Genomic DNA, 17015 nt, shown 5'->3' on the forward strand with positions numbered 1-17015 from the left:
AATGGCTTTCAGTTTTCACTTATGGTGTTCATCTGCTATGTTCCCCTCGATGCCTAAAACTAACTACCCAAGTAAAACTGAAGTGCTCATTTGGGTAAAATTAAATATTCATTCATGATCCTCTAGAGAATGATTTACCTTCTCTGCTAGTTATTAGTTGTGAAAGACATTCAGTCAATCACATTGCTAGTACTTCCTCCATTTTCTTATTTGAAGGTGACAGTTGTTGCTGATGCCTTTACGCCAAACTTAACTTCAGATGGATCAGGAGGTCTATGGGAGCTATATGATTTCTTCAACACAAAACCTGAGAGAATTCGGTAAGTTTACTACTACAAGCTACTGATATGCTGCCGATAAGAGAGAGTGAAAATGTGTCTTTAAAAACTGCCAGAATTTTGCAGTCTTGGAATAACCTATGTATGAGGTGGTTAACCAATAGAAACAATATTGATGAAATATTGACCTCACATATGAATGTTGTATGCTAACTCCATAGTTTCAGCTATCTTTACACGCTGGTTGATAGTCATGGCTGACTCTTACTAATAGCTAATAGCTAGTTAGTAATGATCACTAAATCTCATTTGACTAGTTGGCATCATCCTACTTCATGTTGATAAAATACCAAATAAGGTTTTCAGGTCATTCACTCACTTCCTATGTTGAAGTTACCATAACTAGATGTGTACTTTCTCCTGGTTTGATAACTAGATGAGTACTCTCTCCTGGTTTGCTGACAAGTCTTATGTGATAACACACTCTCTTAGTTGTTTTTTGAACCTGATAGTAGCTGGGATGAGGGTGTCAAAAAGTATAATGAGCTTATATATTTCTTTATCTATAAGCTTGTTGGCTCCAAAGCAGTTAGTAACTTGATTGGTTGTAATTGTCTATTTGCAGAAAGTGGGGGAAAGACACTTACGCTTATTTAAAAAAGCTCTGTCTGTCACCTGAGTCTCGAATTGCAGGGACCTCATTTCTACGTGTGATCACTCTCTCTCGACAAGCAATAGAGGTGAGCAAAAATTTTCATTTCCTTAGCTTATTTTAAGTATGTTTCAAAACTATTAATTAAGATTTGTATTTCCTTGAGTTAACTTACATAATGATGTTCTGTTGGTATTGTTGACCTAGCTCAGTATGCTAAAGAGTTAAGTCAGGGTTGACCTAAACATCGTTATCTTTTATCAGTAATCTCTTGCAGTTGCCATCATTCGCCAATGAGGTTGAGCACTGCAGAAAGCTATTGAAAGAAGAACTGGAAACAAGGTTTCCTCAATGTTCTGATGGTTTTTCTTTCACCTCCATGACCTGTGAACCAAAGATTTATCTCCCTTGGCTGTCACAAAAGTAATGGTCTTTGCATGAGCCACAGCTGATGAATATTGAATCATTTTAGTGAATGAGCTTTCGCTAGTAAAAGGATATTGATATTTTTCTGTTTAGATAAACATGACATAGTCAGGTTTGCTGTTTTTAAGTTGGTTTAAAATGATATCAATCAATGATAAGATCATCCTTGATTCATTGCTTATATTCGGCTCTCGCCCTCTCTCCATCTCTCCCTCTCTCTCTCCTTCTCTCTCCCTCTCTCTCTCCCTCTCTCTCTCCCCTTCTCTCTCCCTCTCTCTCTCCCTCGCTCCCTCTCTCTCTCCCTCTCTTTCTCCCTCTCTCACTCTCCCTCTCTTTCTCCCTCTCTCACTCTCTCTCACTCTCTCCCTCTCTCTCTCTCCTTCTCTCCCTCTCCTTTTCCCTCTCTCTCTCCCTCTCTTTCCCTCTCTCTCCGTCTCTCACTCTCTTTCACTCTCACTCCCTCTCTCTTTCTCCCTCTCTCCTTCTTCCTCTCCCTCTCGCCTAACCAATGCTGATGTTGCTTTATAGGCTACCTAACACTAAAGCAGCTCTATATTCAGGTTACCTGGCACTAAGGCTGATCTATATTCAGGTTACCTAACACTAAGGCAGCTCTATATTCAGGTTACCTAACACAAAGGCTGCTCTATTCCCAGGTTACCTGACACTAAGGCTGCTCTATATTCAGGTTACCTGACACTAAGGCTGCTTTATATTCAGGTTACCTAACACTAAGGCTGCTCTATATTCAGGTTACCTAACACTACGGCTGCCTTATTTTCCAGTCATTACATGTATATATCCGGGAAGTTCTATAATACTATCAGATATTTCATTATTTGTGCATCAAAGAAAACACAAAATCTTACTGACAACTCAACCCACAACACACTGAAGGCTGAAGTTTTCTGGTGCTTTGACTATCACATAACCTGGAGATTCTACCCTATTATTTATACATTAGAAACAAGATCTTGCTTTATCTATTCATATTTATAGAGATCACGGACCATTTGGTTTAATATATGTTTTACTATGGTGTGATCAGCAGTTCTGAGGTATCACAAATGAGTCATTAACTACTTGTAGGTTCATGGTGGCTGGTGGGGAAATGAGGCAAGAAAAAGTTTCTGATCTTTCAGTGGTGAGCCAATCCTAAATAATGAATGCAGCGAGTATTAGTATTATTATATCTCATGTGGTACAGTGTTAGTAATATTATATCTTATGTAATACAGTGTTAGCATTATTATATCTCATGTGATACAGTGTTAGTATTATTATATCTCATGTAGTACAGTATTAATATTATTATATCTCATGTAGTACAGTGTTAGTATTATTATATCTCATGTGATACACTGTTAGTATTATTATATCTCATGTGGTCCACTGTTAGTATTATTATATCTCATGTGATACAGTGTTAGTATTATTATATCTCATGTGATACACTGTTAGTATTATTATATCTCATGTGGTACACTGTTAGTATTATTATATCTCATGTGGTACAGTGTTATTATTATTATATCTCATGTGGTACAGTGTTATTAGTATTATATCTCATGTGGTACAGTGTTATTAGTATTATATCTCATGTGGTACAGTGTTAGTATTATTATATCTCATGTGGTACAGTGTTAGTATTATTATATTTCATGTAGCAGTGTTAGTATTATTATATCTCATGTGGTACAGTGTTAGTATTATTATATATCATGTGGTACAGTGTTAGTATTATTATATCTCATGTAGTACAGTGTTAGTATTATTATATCTCATGTGGTACAGTGTTATTATTATTACATCTCATGTGGTACAGTGTTAGTATTATTATATCTCATGTGGTACAGTGTTAGTATTATTATATCTCATGTAGTACAGTGTTAGTATTATTATATCTCATGTGGTACAGTGTTATTATTATTACATCTCATGTGGTACACTGTTAGTATTATTATATCTCATGTAGTACAGTGTTAGTATTATTACATCTCATGTAGTACAGTGTTAGTATTATTATATCTCATGTGGTACAGTGTTAGTATTATTATATCTCATGTAGTACAGTGTTAGTATTATTATATCTCATGTGATACAGTATTAGTATTATTATATCTCATGTAGTACAGTATTAGTATTATTATATCTCATGTGGTACACTGTTAGTATTATTATATCTCATCTGGTACAGTGTTAGTATTGTTATATCTCATGTAATACAGTGTTAGTATTATTATATCTCATGTAGTACAGTGTTAGTATTATTATATCTCATGTGGTACAGTGTTAGTATTATTATATCTCATGTGGTACAGTGTTAGTATTATTATATCTCATGTGGTACAGTGTTATTATTATTATATCTCATGTGATACAGTGTTAGTATTATTGTGGTGGATGGCGTCCCTTACATTTAGCCAAGCCAAGTCAATGTACAGCCGAGTCAAGCATAGCCAAGCCAAAGCTATACCGACTGAAGACCGAGCCGAGCTGGACCGAGCCGGGCCGAGCCGTGCCGGGTCTAACCAAGCAGAACAGGGGCGGAGTTTAGCAGCTATATAAGCCCGAACATTTGTCTAGTAGAGCAGAGCTTTTCTGGGCCTGTTCATGGCTTGTCACTTGATTCATTTATTGTACACTTTGATGAACTAAGCAGAAATATATGTATTGTACTCATGCACGAGTCTTGTACTAGTGGAGGAAAGTGAAGGTCGCACAAAACCTTTACACTGGTGGCAGCAGTGGGATTGGTAACGATCCCAAGAACTCTACCACGAGACTTGCATTGGATCACTGGACTCTGGATAAACTGGGCTGCCAGAAAAACGGCAGCACTACTCCTACTGAAAGAACTTCCTACTGGAAGAAACCCAGAGAGAGTTGTGAAAAGCCCTACAGGATTAGTAGATGCACTGCTTCGAGAGCAGAAACCTACTAAGAGGACCTATCTGAGGAGGCAGCAGGCTCCTACTGGAAGAACTTCCTACCGAAAGAAACCCAGGAAAAGCTGCGGAAAGCCTGCCAATCGGACCGGTAGATGCACTGCTCCAGAAGCAGAAACCTACCAAGGGATCTGGCAGAACTTGCTTAAGGAAGCGGTGTGCCTCTACTGGAAGAACTTTCCATGGGAAGAAACCCAGAAAGGAGCCAGCAGCCGCAGACACAGTGAGGCACTGCTCTGGGAGAAGAGTAGAAACCTACTAGGAGCTAGACATGGCTAACAGGAGAGCCAGGAGCGCTGACCCAGGTCCCGACCGACTAGTCGAGGCACTAGAGCGGGTGTTGCTGATGCCGAGAGCTCAGGAACCTGCGCCGTGCTTCAGGACTCCCCAGTATACTGGGAAAGGAGATGTGGAATATCTTATTGCTCGCTTCACAGAAGTAGTCGACGCCAACCAGTGGACGAAAGTAGCAACTCTATTGCATCTCTGGGAAGCATTGGGCGAGCAGGCTGAGAACTGTGGGTGAGCCAAGGATCAGGAGGCCATTTTCAATGCCCTCTGGGCAAGGTTCGGACTATCCGCTAGGCAGGCGCTGAGTCAACTCAACGCCCTTAAGAGAGAGGAGGGAACGACGCTGCAGGAACATGCTATGGAGGTGGAGAGGCTGGTGCGCATTGCGTACGGGGACCTGCCAAATCGCCACCAAAATAGCATGGCTATAGAGACTTTCTGCAGCTCGCTGAGAGACCCTGCCCTGCAAAGACATCTGTTGGCCGTACCTACACCCACGCTGGCGGACGCTGTACGAGCCGGAAATGACTATCTCCAAATCGCGGAAGGCGAGCGTAAGCCCACAGGATCTTCAGTGCGAGTCCTGGAGGGAGGAACCTCTGACCAGGTGAACTCGGCCGAGACAGATGTCATAGGAAAACTAGCCCGGCTGGTCCAAACTCTCACGAACAAGGTGGAGCGGCTGCAGGAGCAGGTGCACGCCCCAGCTGAGAAAAGGAGTCAGCTAGCTACTCTTTGCTGGGGATGTGGCCAACCGGGGCATGTACGAAAGAACTGCCCTTGCCATGCCAGACCGGCTTCGGGGAAAGAAGGACGGCCACAGCAGTAGCTCCGACTACTGGCTGTGCCAAGGCCAAGCAAACACGGAAATATACTAGGATTTCACGGGACTCGACGACGGCTGATGGCTAGTCTCAACCGGCAAGGACTAGGCTAAAGAAAATTCGTGTACAGGAAGGACCTGTGGTGACACGGAATTATTACCAGTCCTTGGGTGAGATTAGTTTGGACAGCCCCCTTGTCCTGGATATTGCCTACGCTCCTCCGTGCAAACGGCAGAGACATAGCCCGAAGCGTAGGAGGGTGACCCCCAAAATCCCCTTCGCCCCAGACACTGAGAACTGGAGATGCCCCGATTCTAAATTCACCAGCCGATTCAGATACCGATTCGATGTACCGATCCTAATTGAAAAATAATCCGATTCAGATACCGATTCAGATCTTTTGTGTTGCATAGATAGTTGTTCATTTTATTATGCAAATACAAATATAATGCAAAGAAAACATAAATATTATTGCATTTATTTGTTTGCATTTATGAAAAAAAAATATATATATATTCACATACTGACATACCGTGCATGTAGTAACAAAACAGTCCATGTTTCTTGTAATTTGTAAATAAAGGTAATTACTGTTGGTGGTACAGTTCTATCTGTGATAACAAAGTCCCTCTTCTATTGCTGGATGAACTGCTGTGCCTGTACAAGTTTAGAGCAAATCAATGTTTCTTTTAATTACCGTTAGTGATTCAATTATCTCAGTAAGACGTCTCTTTCTTCCATCATTATCAATGTAGCCAAGCGTACTGAAGGGGGAATTCACTTGCCACAGATGTTGGAGGACAGGCTACATACCGATACGCCACTGGGGTTACCGTTTTTTGTACAATACAAACGATCCATTGTATCGTCAGGATCAAGAGAGTGATAGATAACTTTATGCGTTGACTGTTTAAATTACTTTCATAATGCTAGTAAATAGAAATATTACACTGCGTTCTTGTCTCCCATTTTTGTTATCTTGTTCGTGATTGCCTGCAATAAATCCTATCGCTGTAACTGGGAAATACCACACTTTTTGTTTACGTTCTGGCTAAAAAGTTTCCTTCGCTGTGTTGATCAGGCTATAGACATGAAATAAATTGTGTGGCAGGCCTGAAATTTATTAAGTAAAAGTAAGAAGCTTACAGCTGATGATTTTTTATTAGTAGAGCAGGCTAAAATACAGTTTTCTGCTAAATGGTTGATCTGTAAAAAGTATCGGAAGGTTCCGATCTTTTAAGAAAAGATCGCCCGATACCGATTCAGATACTTGACACCCATATCGGCACCGATACCGATTCCGATACCAAAATCAGGGCAACTCTACTGAGAACCATTCCTACTGGACCGGACAGTCGGAAGCCTGCCTTAAAAGCGGCAGGTCTGACCCCTTCTCCGCCTTGGGAGTGGCAATCACGGGAGCAGCAGAACTGCTCTGGGCGTGGTACGGCCCGAAGTGCTGACCCCGCCCCACCATGGAAAGGAAGCCTTCCAGGCCTCACGGAGGATGTTCTGGAGGACACCATTAGGGCGCAAGCCCTCAGCCGATCACACTCCACCAGCTATTTCCTCCCAGGAAAAGTGGAGGGGCGGCCCATCTAGTTCCTACTGGACACCGGATGCACTACCAATCTGATCAATAAGCAGGTATTTGATCGATTGCCAGGAACCATGTGGGACCGACTCGAAGAGAGTGACAGCCATGGACTATTGGCTGATGGAACACGGCTTCCCTTCTACGGAATAATCGGTTTAACTATCCGCTTGAAGGACGTGAAGACGGAGGAGGTTCTCATAGTGAGCCGACTGAGCGAGGATGCCATCCTCGGAATGCCGTTCTTCGTGGCTCATCAATGCGCTCTCGAGTTTGAGCAACCGGTGGTTCGAATGGATGGCTGACAGCTAGTCTGCACGGATCGGCATGGGCGGTTGCTCCAGAGCAAAGTGCAGGTGATAAGGGGAGTAGTGGTTCTTGCCCGGACAGAGATGGCGATACACTGTCGCATCACCACGCGGAACTATTGCCCCATGGGACTAATCGAGAGATTTCCCGACGGACCTCTCGTGGCCAGTAGCCTGAACCAGCTGGGACCCAAGAGACAAGTCATCACTCACTGTATGAATATTATGGAGCGGCCGCTGACTTTACGGTCCGGAGCCACTATCGGCACGTACACGGGAGTGGAGGCCCCGCAGGTCGAAGAGGACGATCCCTTACTGTGTGACGCCGGTCCGACTTCAATCAATGGAGGGCCGGCTCACCTCGAAGAATTGTTCCAGTCGGCCCGGCCGAACTGTGAGGAAAGGGGACAAACATCCAGGTTGGCAACTTTGCTGCGTCGGTATGCCATCGTATTTAGTACGGGTGATGACGACGTAGAAAGGACCTCGGAGGTGGAACATTCGATTCCACTTAAGGAGGGTACTCGGCCAATCTGACAACTCCCTCACAGACTCGGACCAGAAAAGGAGGCAGAGGCCGAGAGGCAGGTCCAGGACCTGCTCAAATGAGGACTCATCGAGCCCGCCGGAGGAGCTTGGAGCTCCCCCGTAGTGTTGGTCCGGAAGAAGGACGGGAAATGGCGCTTCTGCATTGATTTTCGGCGTCTCAACGCCGTCACGAAGCAGAATGCTTATCCGCTACCCAGGATCGACAACAGCCTGGACGCCCTGTCCGGCAGTCGCTATTTTAGCACGCTCGATCTGGTGAGCGAGTACTGGCAGGTACCCCTGGATGCTGAAGCGCAGGAGAAGTCAGCCCTCTCGACACGGTTTGGGCTGTGGAAGTGGAAGGTGTTGCCTTTCGGACTGACGTCCGCCCCACCACCTTCCAAAGACTCATGGAACGCATTCTACATGGCCTCCACTGGAGAACGCTGCTGCTATATCTAGATGATATTATCATCATCGCCCCTGATCTCGATACGCATCTACATCGGCTGGAGGAGGTCTTCCAGAGACTCCACAAGGCCGGACTAAAGCTGAAGCCCTTCAAGTGCGAGCTACTACAACCTCTGGTTCGTTACCTGGGGCACATAGTAAGCCGGAACAGAGTCTCTACAGACTCCGACAAAGTGGAGGCAGTAGCGAAGTGGCCGAGTCCATGCGAAGTAAGGGAACTCCAAGGATTTCTCGGGACGGTCGGTTATTACCGACAATACATCCCGGAGTTCGCCACTATAGCACACCCCTTGCACCGACTGACTGCTAAGGGAGAGCCCTGGAGATGGACGGAAAGAGAGCAGGCCGCCTTCGACACGCTGAAGGAAAGCATCAGCACCGCCTCGATCTTGGGCTATCCGGATCCTCGGAGGCAGCATTTTCTGGACACGGACCCCAGCGGATGTGGAGTGGGGGCCGTGCTGTCTCAAGTACAGGAGGGCTGTGAGAGGGTCATTGCCTACCACAGCAAGACCCTCTCGGAACGCAATTACTGCGTCACTCGACGGTAGCTACTTGCAGTAGTGAAGGCGGTCAAGCACTTCCGGCCGTATCTGTATGACCAGGAGTTCCTCCTGCAGACGGACCACGCGTCACTCCGGTGGCTGTGCCGAAGGAGGAAACCCTCAAACCAAGTAGCCCGGCGGCTTGAGATCTTGGCGGAGTTCTGCTACATCCTGAAGCACCGGTCAGGGACTCGCCATAGGAATGCGGATAGATTGAGCAGGCAGACCTGCGAGGACTGCCGGCAATAAACAGCATTGAACAGAGAAATGGGGGCCCCTCACGGAAAGAGCTAGCAAAGGAACAAGGGCTGTTAGCCGCGTTGGTACCGACCAGTTGCCTGGATGGGACTTCCGCCCTCGATGGGGCGGGATCGACCCTGGGCAACGTCGCATACCCCGGGAGGCCGGCCAGCAACCAGCACGGGACTCCAGCCCCAACAGTGGCGGGATTGAACCTGGGTGCCGGGGGCTCCCCCAAGGGGCTATCAGGCCCGCCAGGAGTGACAGGACCAAAGGGCGAACTAGCAAAGACACTGGCTACCGGTTAGGAACCAGTGGCCATCATGTACCGTGCCATCGCCACCGAGGAGGAGGTGCCAGCAGAACACCTGGGGGTCGGGAGCAGAGAGCTGGACATCCTGCATCACATGCGGGGCTCTCTGCGCATACGACAGTACGGCGTGCTGGAAGCACACGTGGCTCCGCAGGGCCACGCTAAATGGTGCGCCATCTGTCCCCCGGCCATGCGAGAAACCACAGTGTGGCAAACGCACGCCCTGGCTCACTCTGGGGTGGGAAGGATGATAGGTCGCTTCCAACTGACGTGGTATTGGCCCGGGCTGACATCCACAGTCAGGCAGCTCGTCAAGAGTTGCGAGGTGTGCCAGGCCACAAAGCATGGAGGGACAAAGGCAGCCGGAGGAAAAAGGAAGCTCTACGCAGGATGACCCTGGCAGAAGGTGGCTGTGGATCTGGTGGAGCCATTTCCTGTCATACCAAGGGGGACCAGCGGGTACTGGTTCTTACCGACCATTCACCCGGTAGCAGGACGCATTGGCACTACCTGACGCCACGGGCCCGGTGGTCGCCAACGCACTGGATGAGCGGGTCTTCTGCTACCTGGGATTGCCCGAACAGATCCACACGGACCAGGGGGCGCAGTTCGAGAGCCAACTGATGGCCGAACTGTGCCAACTCTGAAACATAGAAAAGACCCACACGACTCTGTATCACCCACAGGCGAATGGAGTCGTGGAACGGAATAACTGGGGACTCAGAGATTCTTTGAGGGCACTGCTTTTGACTCGGGAACAGGATGAGTGGGACCTACTGCTTCTCCAGCTGATGAGGGCATACAGAAGCATCCCCCACTCCGCAACTGAAGAGACGGCCAACATGCTAATGTTGGGACAGGAGCTGAGGTTGCCAGATCAGCTGGAAAGTCACCCCCACCGACCGAGTTCTTTCCTGCCCATGAGCACGCTCTTGAGTTGCAGCGGAGACTGCAGACAGTGCACGATACGCTCTGGCAAAGTCAGATGGAGGTGTGACAAGAGGATAAGGAAGAACCACCGCTGTACGCCCCAGGCGACTGAGTATGGCTTACGAACAAACGCCGAAGACGAGGAGAAAATGCCAAGCTACAGGCAAAGTTCATGGGACCATACCAGGTCTTGAAGGCCTGGGGGAACCAAACATATCTGGTGGAATGGCAGAGACAGTCTTCCATCCAGAGCGAGGAAAGGCTGAAGCCTTATCACGCTTGCCCAGAGAGGTTGGGGCAGGCCCCAGCCACTCTAGAGCCAAGAAGGGGTCCAAACATGAAGGGCACTCGACCCAGCAGGCTGGAGAGAAGGCAAGAGGAGGGCAGGATAGATCCTGTACCAATAATGCCACCCCCCAGCTGGCAAAAGTTGCTATTAGAGGCTGCAAAGAATCGAGGGGAGGAGGTAACTCTCGGGGAAAATTCAGCTGGACCAGAGAAAGAAGGAAGTCAAGGACGCCCTCCTAGTTCCGAAGAAATCAATCCGGCCACAAAGAATAAAGTTCCGGGAGAACCGGAATCAAACCCGGTAGAGAACGAAGAGACCGCAACACCAGATCCCATCAGCCCCGCAATCCAATCAACTCCAGTCCGGCACAATTCGAGGCCCGGCCCGGAAAACCAGGAGGGCGGAACGATACGAAGATGGTATATGTTACTCGATTGAATTAACGGAAAACGGTCCAGAGGTCGCGCGGGAAGGAGGTAGAACGGTTCTCACGGACGCAACTAAGGATTTCTTATTAAAGCACTCACTTTTTCTGAACGACATCAGAGCGCTGGAAAAGATGGAGAGCAAAGGCAACACATCTCTACAGGAATTACTGACTTCGGTCACAATAAGTTTAAAAGAAACTGGAGAAGGAGTGGGTAGGCCAACACCGGCAAACGTGGTGGCCTACAAAGGGAATAACACGGAGAGGGATGAGGCACGATGGCCAGATTCTGCCGTGTTGGAGATTACGGAGGAGGGAGCAGAGGCCTTGCTGGATGCCACTCTGACAGAGGACAGCGTAGAGGAGCTACTGAATGAAGTTATGCCGGAACCAGTGGAAGAGGAGTGCCGGGTGGATGCTGTATGCACGAAGGAGAGACGGATCAGTCCCCCTTCACCCGAGCTGTCTTCTTCTCCGCCGGCCATTGCCGAGAGGGAAAGCACACTCGTGAGGCAGCCGAAGCCAGAGAGGGTCAGGCCATAGAAGAAGATCATCGTGAGGACAATTAAGTACCTGTCTTCCCAGACTGTGGCACGAGCGGAAGAGCAGGTGCAACATGGGAGTTGCCGGATCTGCCAGTTCACAACCAGCACCCGGCCGTGTTTGTGTGCCCCTGCGATTGGCAGCACGTGTCAAGGGACCAGATGTTACTACACCACGCGACTCACCAGCAAGGAGGAGTGGAGCCGGTGGTATGTCTGGTGGATCAAGACTCCTGGGAGCAGTTTTGCCAGGAGAACATGAGGGGCTCCCTGATGATGGCCGCCTGCACACCCACTACCAGAAGAAGGAGACGTCACAGCCCCCGGAGAGGAGTACGGCGGGCTAGGAAACCACCGTGCCCCCCAGCCTGGGTCCGCCCAGCTTCGACTAGGAGGAGCAGGACGACCGTGGAGCTTGCCGGGTCACGCACACTGGCCGAAGTGATAGGATGGACTCCCGCCAGCCAGACCCTCCTGCAGACGCAGCGCAGCTGGGCCCGGTTGCTAGCGCAGGACGCACAAGATTGGACGAGGGCTGCTGAGACTATGCAGGCAACCCTGCTGCAGAAACACCTGGGGAGCTGGGAACGCCAGCTACTATTGGAGGAGATAGAGCACCTCCGCTATGGAGCCCGCCAACATGAGGCTCTGGCCCAGCTAGTCCTCCCACAGGATGTGAATTGGAGACCTTAGTCGCCAATGGGGGAGTGTGTGGTGGATGGCGTCCCCATACATTTAGCCAAGCCGATGTACAGCCGAGTCAAGCATAGCCAAGCCAGAGCCGTACTGACTGAAGACTGAGCCGAGCTGAACTGAGCCGGGTCGAGCCGTGCCGGGCCTAACCAAGCAGAACAGGGGCGGGGTTTAGCAGCTATATAAGCCCGAACATTTGTCTAGTAGAGCAGAGCTGTTCTGGGCCTGTTCATTGCTTGTCACTTGATTCATTTCTTGTACACCTTGGTGGACTAAGCAGAAATATATGTATTGTACTCATGCACGAGTCTTGTACTAGTGGAGGAAAGTGAAGGTCGCACAAAACCTTTACATTATTACATCTCATGTGATACAGTGTTAGTATTATAATATCTCATGTAGTACAGTGTTAGTATTATTATATCTCATGTAGTACAGTATTCGTATTATTACATCTCATGTGGTACACTGTTAGTATTATTATATTTCATGTGATACAGTGTTAGTATTATTATATCTCATGTAGTACAGTGTTAGTATTATTATATCTCATGTAATACAGTGTTAGTATTATTATATCTCATGTAATACAGTGTTATTATTATTATATCTCATGTAGTACAGTGTTAGTATTATCATATCTCATGTGGTACACTGCTAGTATTATTATATCTATTGTAGTACAGTGTTAGTATTATTATGTCTCATGTGATACAGTGTTAGTATTATTATATCTCATGTGGTAAAGTGTTAGTATTATTATATTTCATGTGGTACAGTGTTAGTATTATTACATCTCATGTAGTACAGTGTTAGTATTATTACGTTTTTATATTAACCAACCTTCAAGAACTATTGCGCAAGTGTAATGATGATTTTACTTGTTTTCTACCGACAAAATAATTATTCAAGATATTATTGCAGTTCTGTGACCAATACGACCTTGTCATCAACTGCGCAGGACTCATGGCATCTACTTTGGCCAATGACAGTTCTTTGTATCCAATAAGGGGTCAGGTGATCAAGGCATGTATTTAGTTTAGCTGTGCTCTCCAGTTTTGAAAGATTGACAAGCTTGTTATAATTCATGTTCAAGCAAACTTAGATGTTTTGCTGATTTGTCAGCATTATGACACAAAAGCTCCTTATTCTAAGATTGTTTCAACATACCTCTTATTGTAAAAATTGTTTTTATTTTATCAAATGAATTAATGTCATTTTAGGTGAAGGGAGTCGACTGCCTAAATGGTATTCTTTTGAAACCGTTCTACATTTTGCCTGGGTAGGTTTCATCTCTGAGATTTACAGCAGGGCCACAATGTAGTTTGTTTCTGTAATGAAAGAAAAAGCCAGCAAACCTAATTTACATAAAACAATTGAATATTTTTAGTTTAATATGATCATCTTTCCTATAGACTTGCTAACTAGCCAAGTGAATTACAATCCACTTGGAAAAAGCTGGTACTTCGAAATTGCTGTGATATTCAGTGAGAGCTGTTACAGGCCAGACATGAACTTATTTTTGTTACAGTTTGAGTTTTTGATAATTTCAGTATATTGCAGGTGCTCATAGCAAGAAGGTCCTACTATATAGCTAGCTTCATATTTTCATTCTGCACATTCATCAGTTTGTGTGACTCTAAGATAGCAACAAATATTACCGTCAAAACTTTATAATGAGGTTTTTGATATATAACTCTATATAATGAGGGCAAATAGAGTTGTACATCATAAGGTAAATTAAATACCAAAATCATCTGAATTTATCTTCTCTTTTATTACATTCCACTGAAAATTTTTCTGTCTTAAAATAGATGATTTGTATATCAACAACCCGTGTTTATAGATGTCATAGTTGTTACTTATATCTCTTGTCAGCTAGTAGTATCAACAAGTGTATATAGCTGCCATAGTTGTTACTTATATCTCTAGTCAGCTAGTAGTATCAACAGGTGTTTATAGCTGTCATAGTTGTTACTTATATCTCTAGTCAGCTAGTAGTATCAACAAGTGTTTATAGCTGCCATAGTTGTTACATATATCTCTAGTCAGCTAGTAATATCAACAAGTGTTTATAGCTGCCACAGTTGTTACTTATATCTCTAGTCAGCTAGTAGTATCAACAAGTGTATATAGCTGCCATAGTTATTACTTATATCTCTAGTCAGCTAGTAGTATCAACAAGTGTTTATAGCTGCCATAGTTGTTACTTATATCTCTAGTCAGCTAGTAGTATCAACATTTGTTTATAGCTGCCATAGCTGTTACTTATATCTTTAGTCAGCTAGTAGTATCAACAAGTGTATATAGCTGCCATAGTTGTTACTTATATCTCTACTCACTTAGTAGTATCAAAAAGCATTTGAATTTTTCCCTGAATTAGCATAAAGATTAAGTTGAGAAGATTTACTCGGTGCATCCAGAGTGTGAGCCCGGTACAGTCTGAGTGAGTCTGGTACATCGTGTTTAGTCTGGTGTGAACTAGCACATTGTAACGAGTCTTAATCAACTGCAAGCTTGTTTAAGTTAGCGTCTAAGATGCTGAGTTTGATTGTGACTCTCATCTACAACTCAGTTCCAACCAAACACCTACTCCACATATCAAACACAAATGTTGTTCATCTATCAGCTCAAAAAATATGTAAAAGAAGAAACCCATGCTAGCAGTGCTGGAATGTTTGATGGCAAACTCTTAAATTTTGTTTAGCCTTGAGATAGCAACTCTCGGAGGCACTCATGAAAAGGATAACGATGACACTACTGTTGATGAAAACGCAAAGGAAATGATAATGAAAGGCTGCTGTGAGCTTGAGCCGAGTTTTAAGGTAGGAAATTGATGCCTGAGTAGTTAAGTGTCAATGGGTCGCTTGGTTCACTGTGACGAGATGTTACTGTGAAAGTAATAAACTAATAATTCAGTAGAATAATGTGTGTGTAACTTTTTACCAAGCACTTAGTTTAGGTGTTTGGTAACTACCGGCATCTGGAGTTTGAGCTTCAGAATAGAAATGCTGCATTCACTTTATAGGGTCATCATTGCTCTTACACATGCGATATCTATTGACTCTTATTCTATTTAGAGTTATCACTACATGGTCCTATGGATTGTATTTTGTATTCAGACACGTTATCTTAGTCTATAAAATATCATGAATACTTTGACCGTAGAATGCTGTGGTTGAGATGGATTGGGTTGGATTGAGGCCAGCTCGAAGAAATGGAGTCCGCCTTGAACTAGATACAAGCTTTCACCCGACAACCAAGGTTAAACTTCTGCACAATGTCAACCTTTTATAAAAATAAAATTTTATGATATAGCAGTTCCCAGCATTTTTTATTTATGTTTTTATGATAAGATATTATGTTATAGTATATTACTGAAATAAAACTCAACCTAGACTGAGCAGCTTCTTCCTTTCTCCTTCTCACCGCTATGCTCTCGTTTTTCTTCCCCCTTTTCTCTGTTTTCCTTTTTTCTTCTCTCCTTTTTTCTGCTCTCCTCTTTTTGTATATTTTCCATCAGCATAAATCAAGTTTGTTATTCAACCACTAAAAATGTGTGAGCTGACCTTTTGTGACACCACAATGACCAGCCAAACAAGTCATAGTGAGTAAGTCATGGTACACATGAAAAGCTATGAATTGTTTGGTTGAATTGATGATGTGATTGCACTAATTTTTTCAAATGCTTTTCAAATTGTGATAAATTTAAAAACACAATTTTGAGCCACCAGTTTGACAGAATCATTTGAAAAGTACTCAAAAAATAACATGTTTTGTCTTAATATAGTATTTAATGAATCTATCACAAGTTTCCACCACCTCAAGTCACTCTTTGTCTGACACGCATGTCCTTACACCATTTCCCTGTACCTTATTGTCTTGCAGGTCATACACAACTATGGACATGCAGGAATTGGTGTTACTACACACTGGGGTTGTGCAGAGGAAGTACTGAGCTTAGCTTGCCAATGCTTAGCAGTGGCAAACAAAGCAGCATCTTGAACCACATTCCATTGACAAACGCATTACATCTCTTATAATTTACCTACTAGTTCTATTTGACTAAAATAGATAACTTGCTGAACAAAATAACTTTTGCTACCCTAATGTTTAGCGGTTATTTTGATAACTTTTGCACTTATATTATAGAGGTAATATATTGTTAGCATTTAACTGATATTGCTGGGTATCAACTGTTCAGCTCATCGTTATTTCTGCCCATCTGCTACTTAGGCAAAAACTGTCAATGAATGAATTAGTTGAATAATACAGCCGGAACTCAGTGTTATCTTTTCTTGCAAAATCTTTTATCGAGTGAATGTTAACTATAAAATCTCACTGAACTATGTGAATGACCACTTTTCTGCACAAAAGTCTTTGGACAGAAAATTTATTTGTATTTTAACATATACAATATTTACCATTCTAACTTTTAAACTTCATATCATGGGAAAAGTGTTTTTTGTGCAGCTCAAATGAATTAAGAGAAAAAATGAAACAATTGTAAAGGTTTTCAAACATTTTCAAACAGCTGTAACTTTTAAATTTCATATAATGAAAGAAGTGTCTTTGTTGAAATAAATTAGGAGGAAAAATAAAACTGTAAAAGTGTTTAAAGGTAAATGTGAAATCATAAGCAAGTAGTGGCTAAATATAGTCTGTTTTGCTATGATTACAGTGAAAAATTATTTGAGATACGGTTATATGATTTTA

General features: G+C 44.4%; 1 protein-coding gene across 2 annotated transcripts in view; it reads left to right on the forward strand.

The window, feature by feature from the left end:
• The window catches only part of LOC137399411 (D-aspartate oxidase-like), a 33167-nt gene that overhangs the window by 1200 nt on the left and 14952 nt on the right, over positions 1 to 17015 (forward strand). The window contains exons 3-11 of one of the 2 annotated variants that reach the window (XM_068085509.1): positions 217 to 320; positions 904 to 1018; positions 1208 to 1353; positions 2446 to 2500; positions 13224 to 13325; positions 13523 to 13581; positions 15007 to 15124; positions 15468 to 15563; positions 16188 to 16590. In XM_068085509.1, coding sequence (XP_067941610.1) covers positions 217 to 320; positions 904 to 1018; positions 1208 to 1353; positions 2446 to 2500; positions 13224 to 13325; positions 13523 to 13581; positions 15007 to 15124; positions 15468 to 15563; positions 16188 to 16304 — 912 coding nt within the window. In that variant the 3' untranslated portion in view covers positions 16305 to 16590. Of the gene's footprint in view, positions 1 to 216; positions 321 to 903; positions 1019 to 1207; positions 1354 to 2445; positions 2501 to 13223; positions 13326 to 13522; positions 13582 to 15006; positions 15125 to 15467; positions 15564 to 16187; positions 16591 to 17015 lie in introns of those variants that run through there. The other variant, XM_068085510.1, reaches the window with a different exon arrangement.

The sequence above is a fragment of the Watersipora subatra genome, chromosome 7 (genome assembly GCF_963576615.1).
Source record: "Watersipora subatra chromosome 7, tzWatSuba1.1, whole genome shotgun sequence".
NCBI classification, from domain to species: Eukaryota; Metazoa; Bryozoa; class Gymnolaemata; order Cheilostomatida; family Watersiporidae; genus Watersipora; species Watersipora subatra.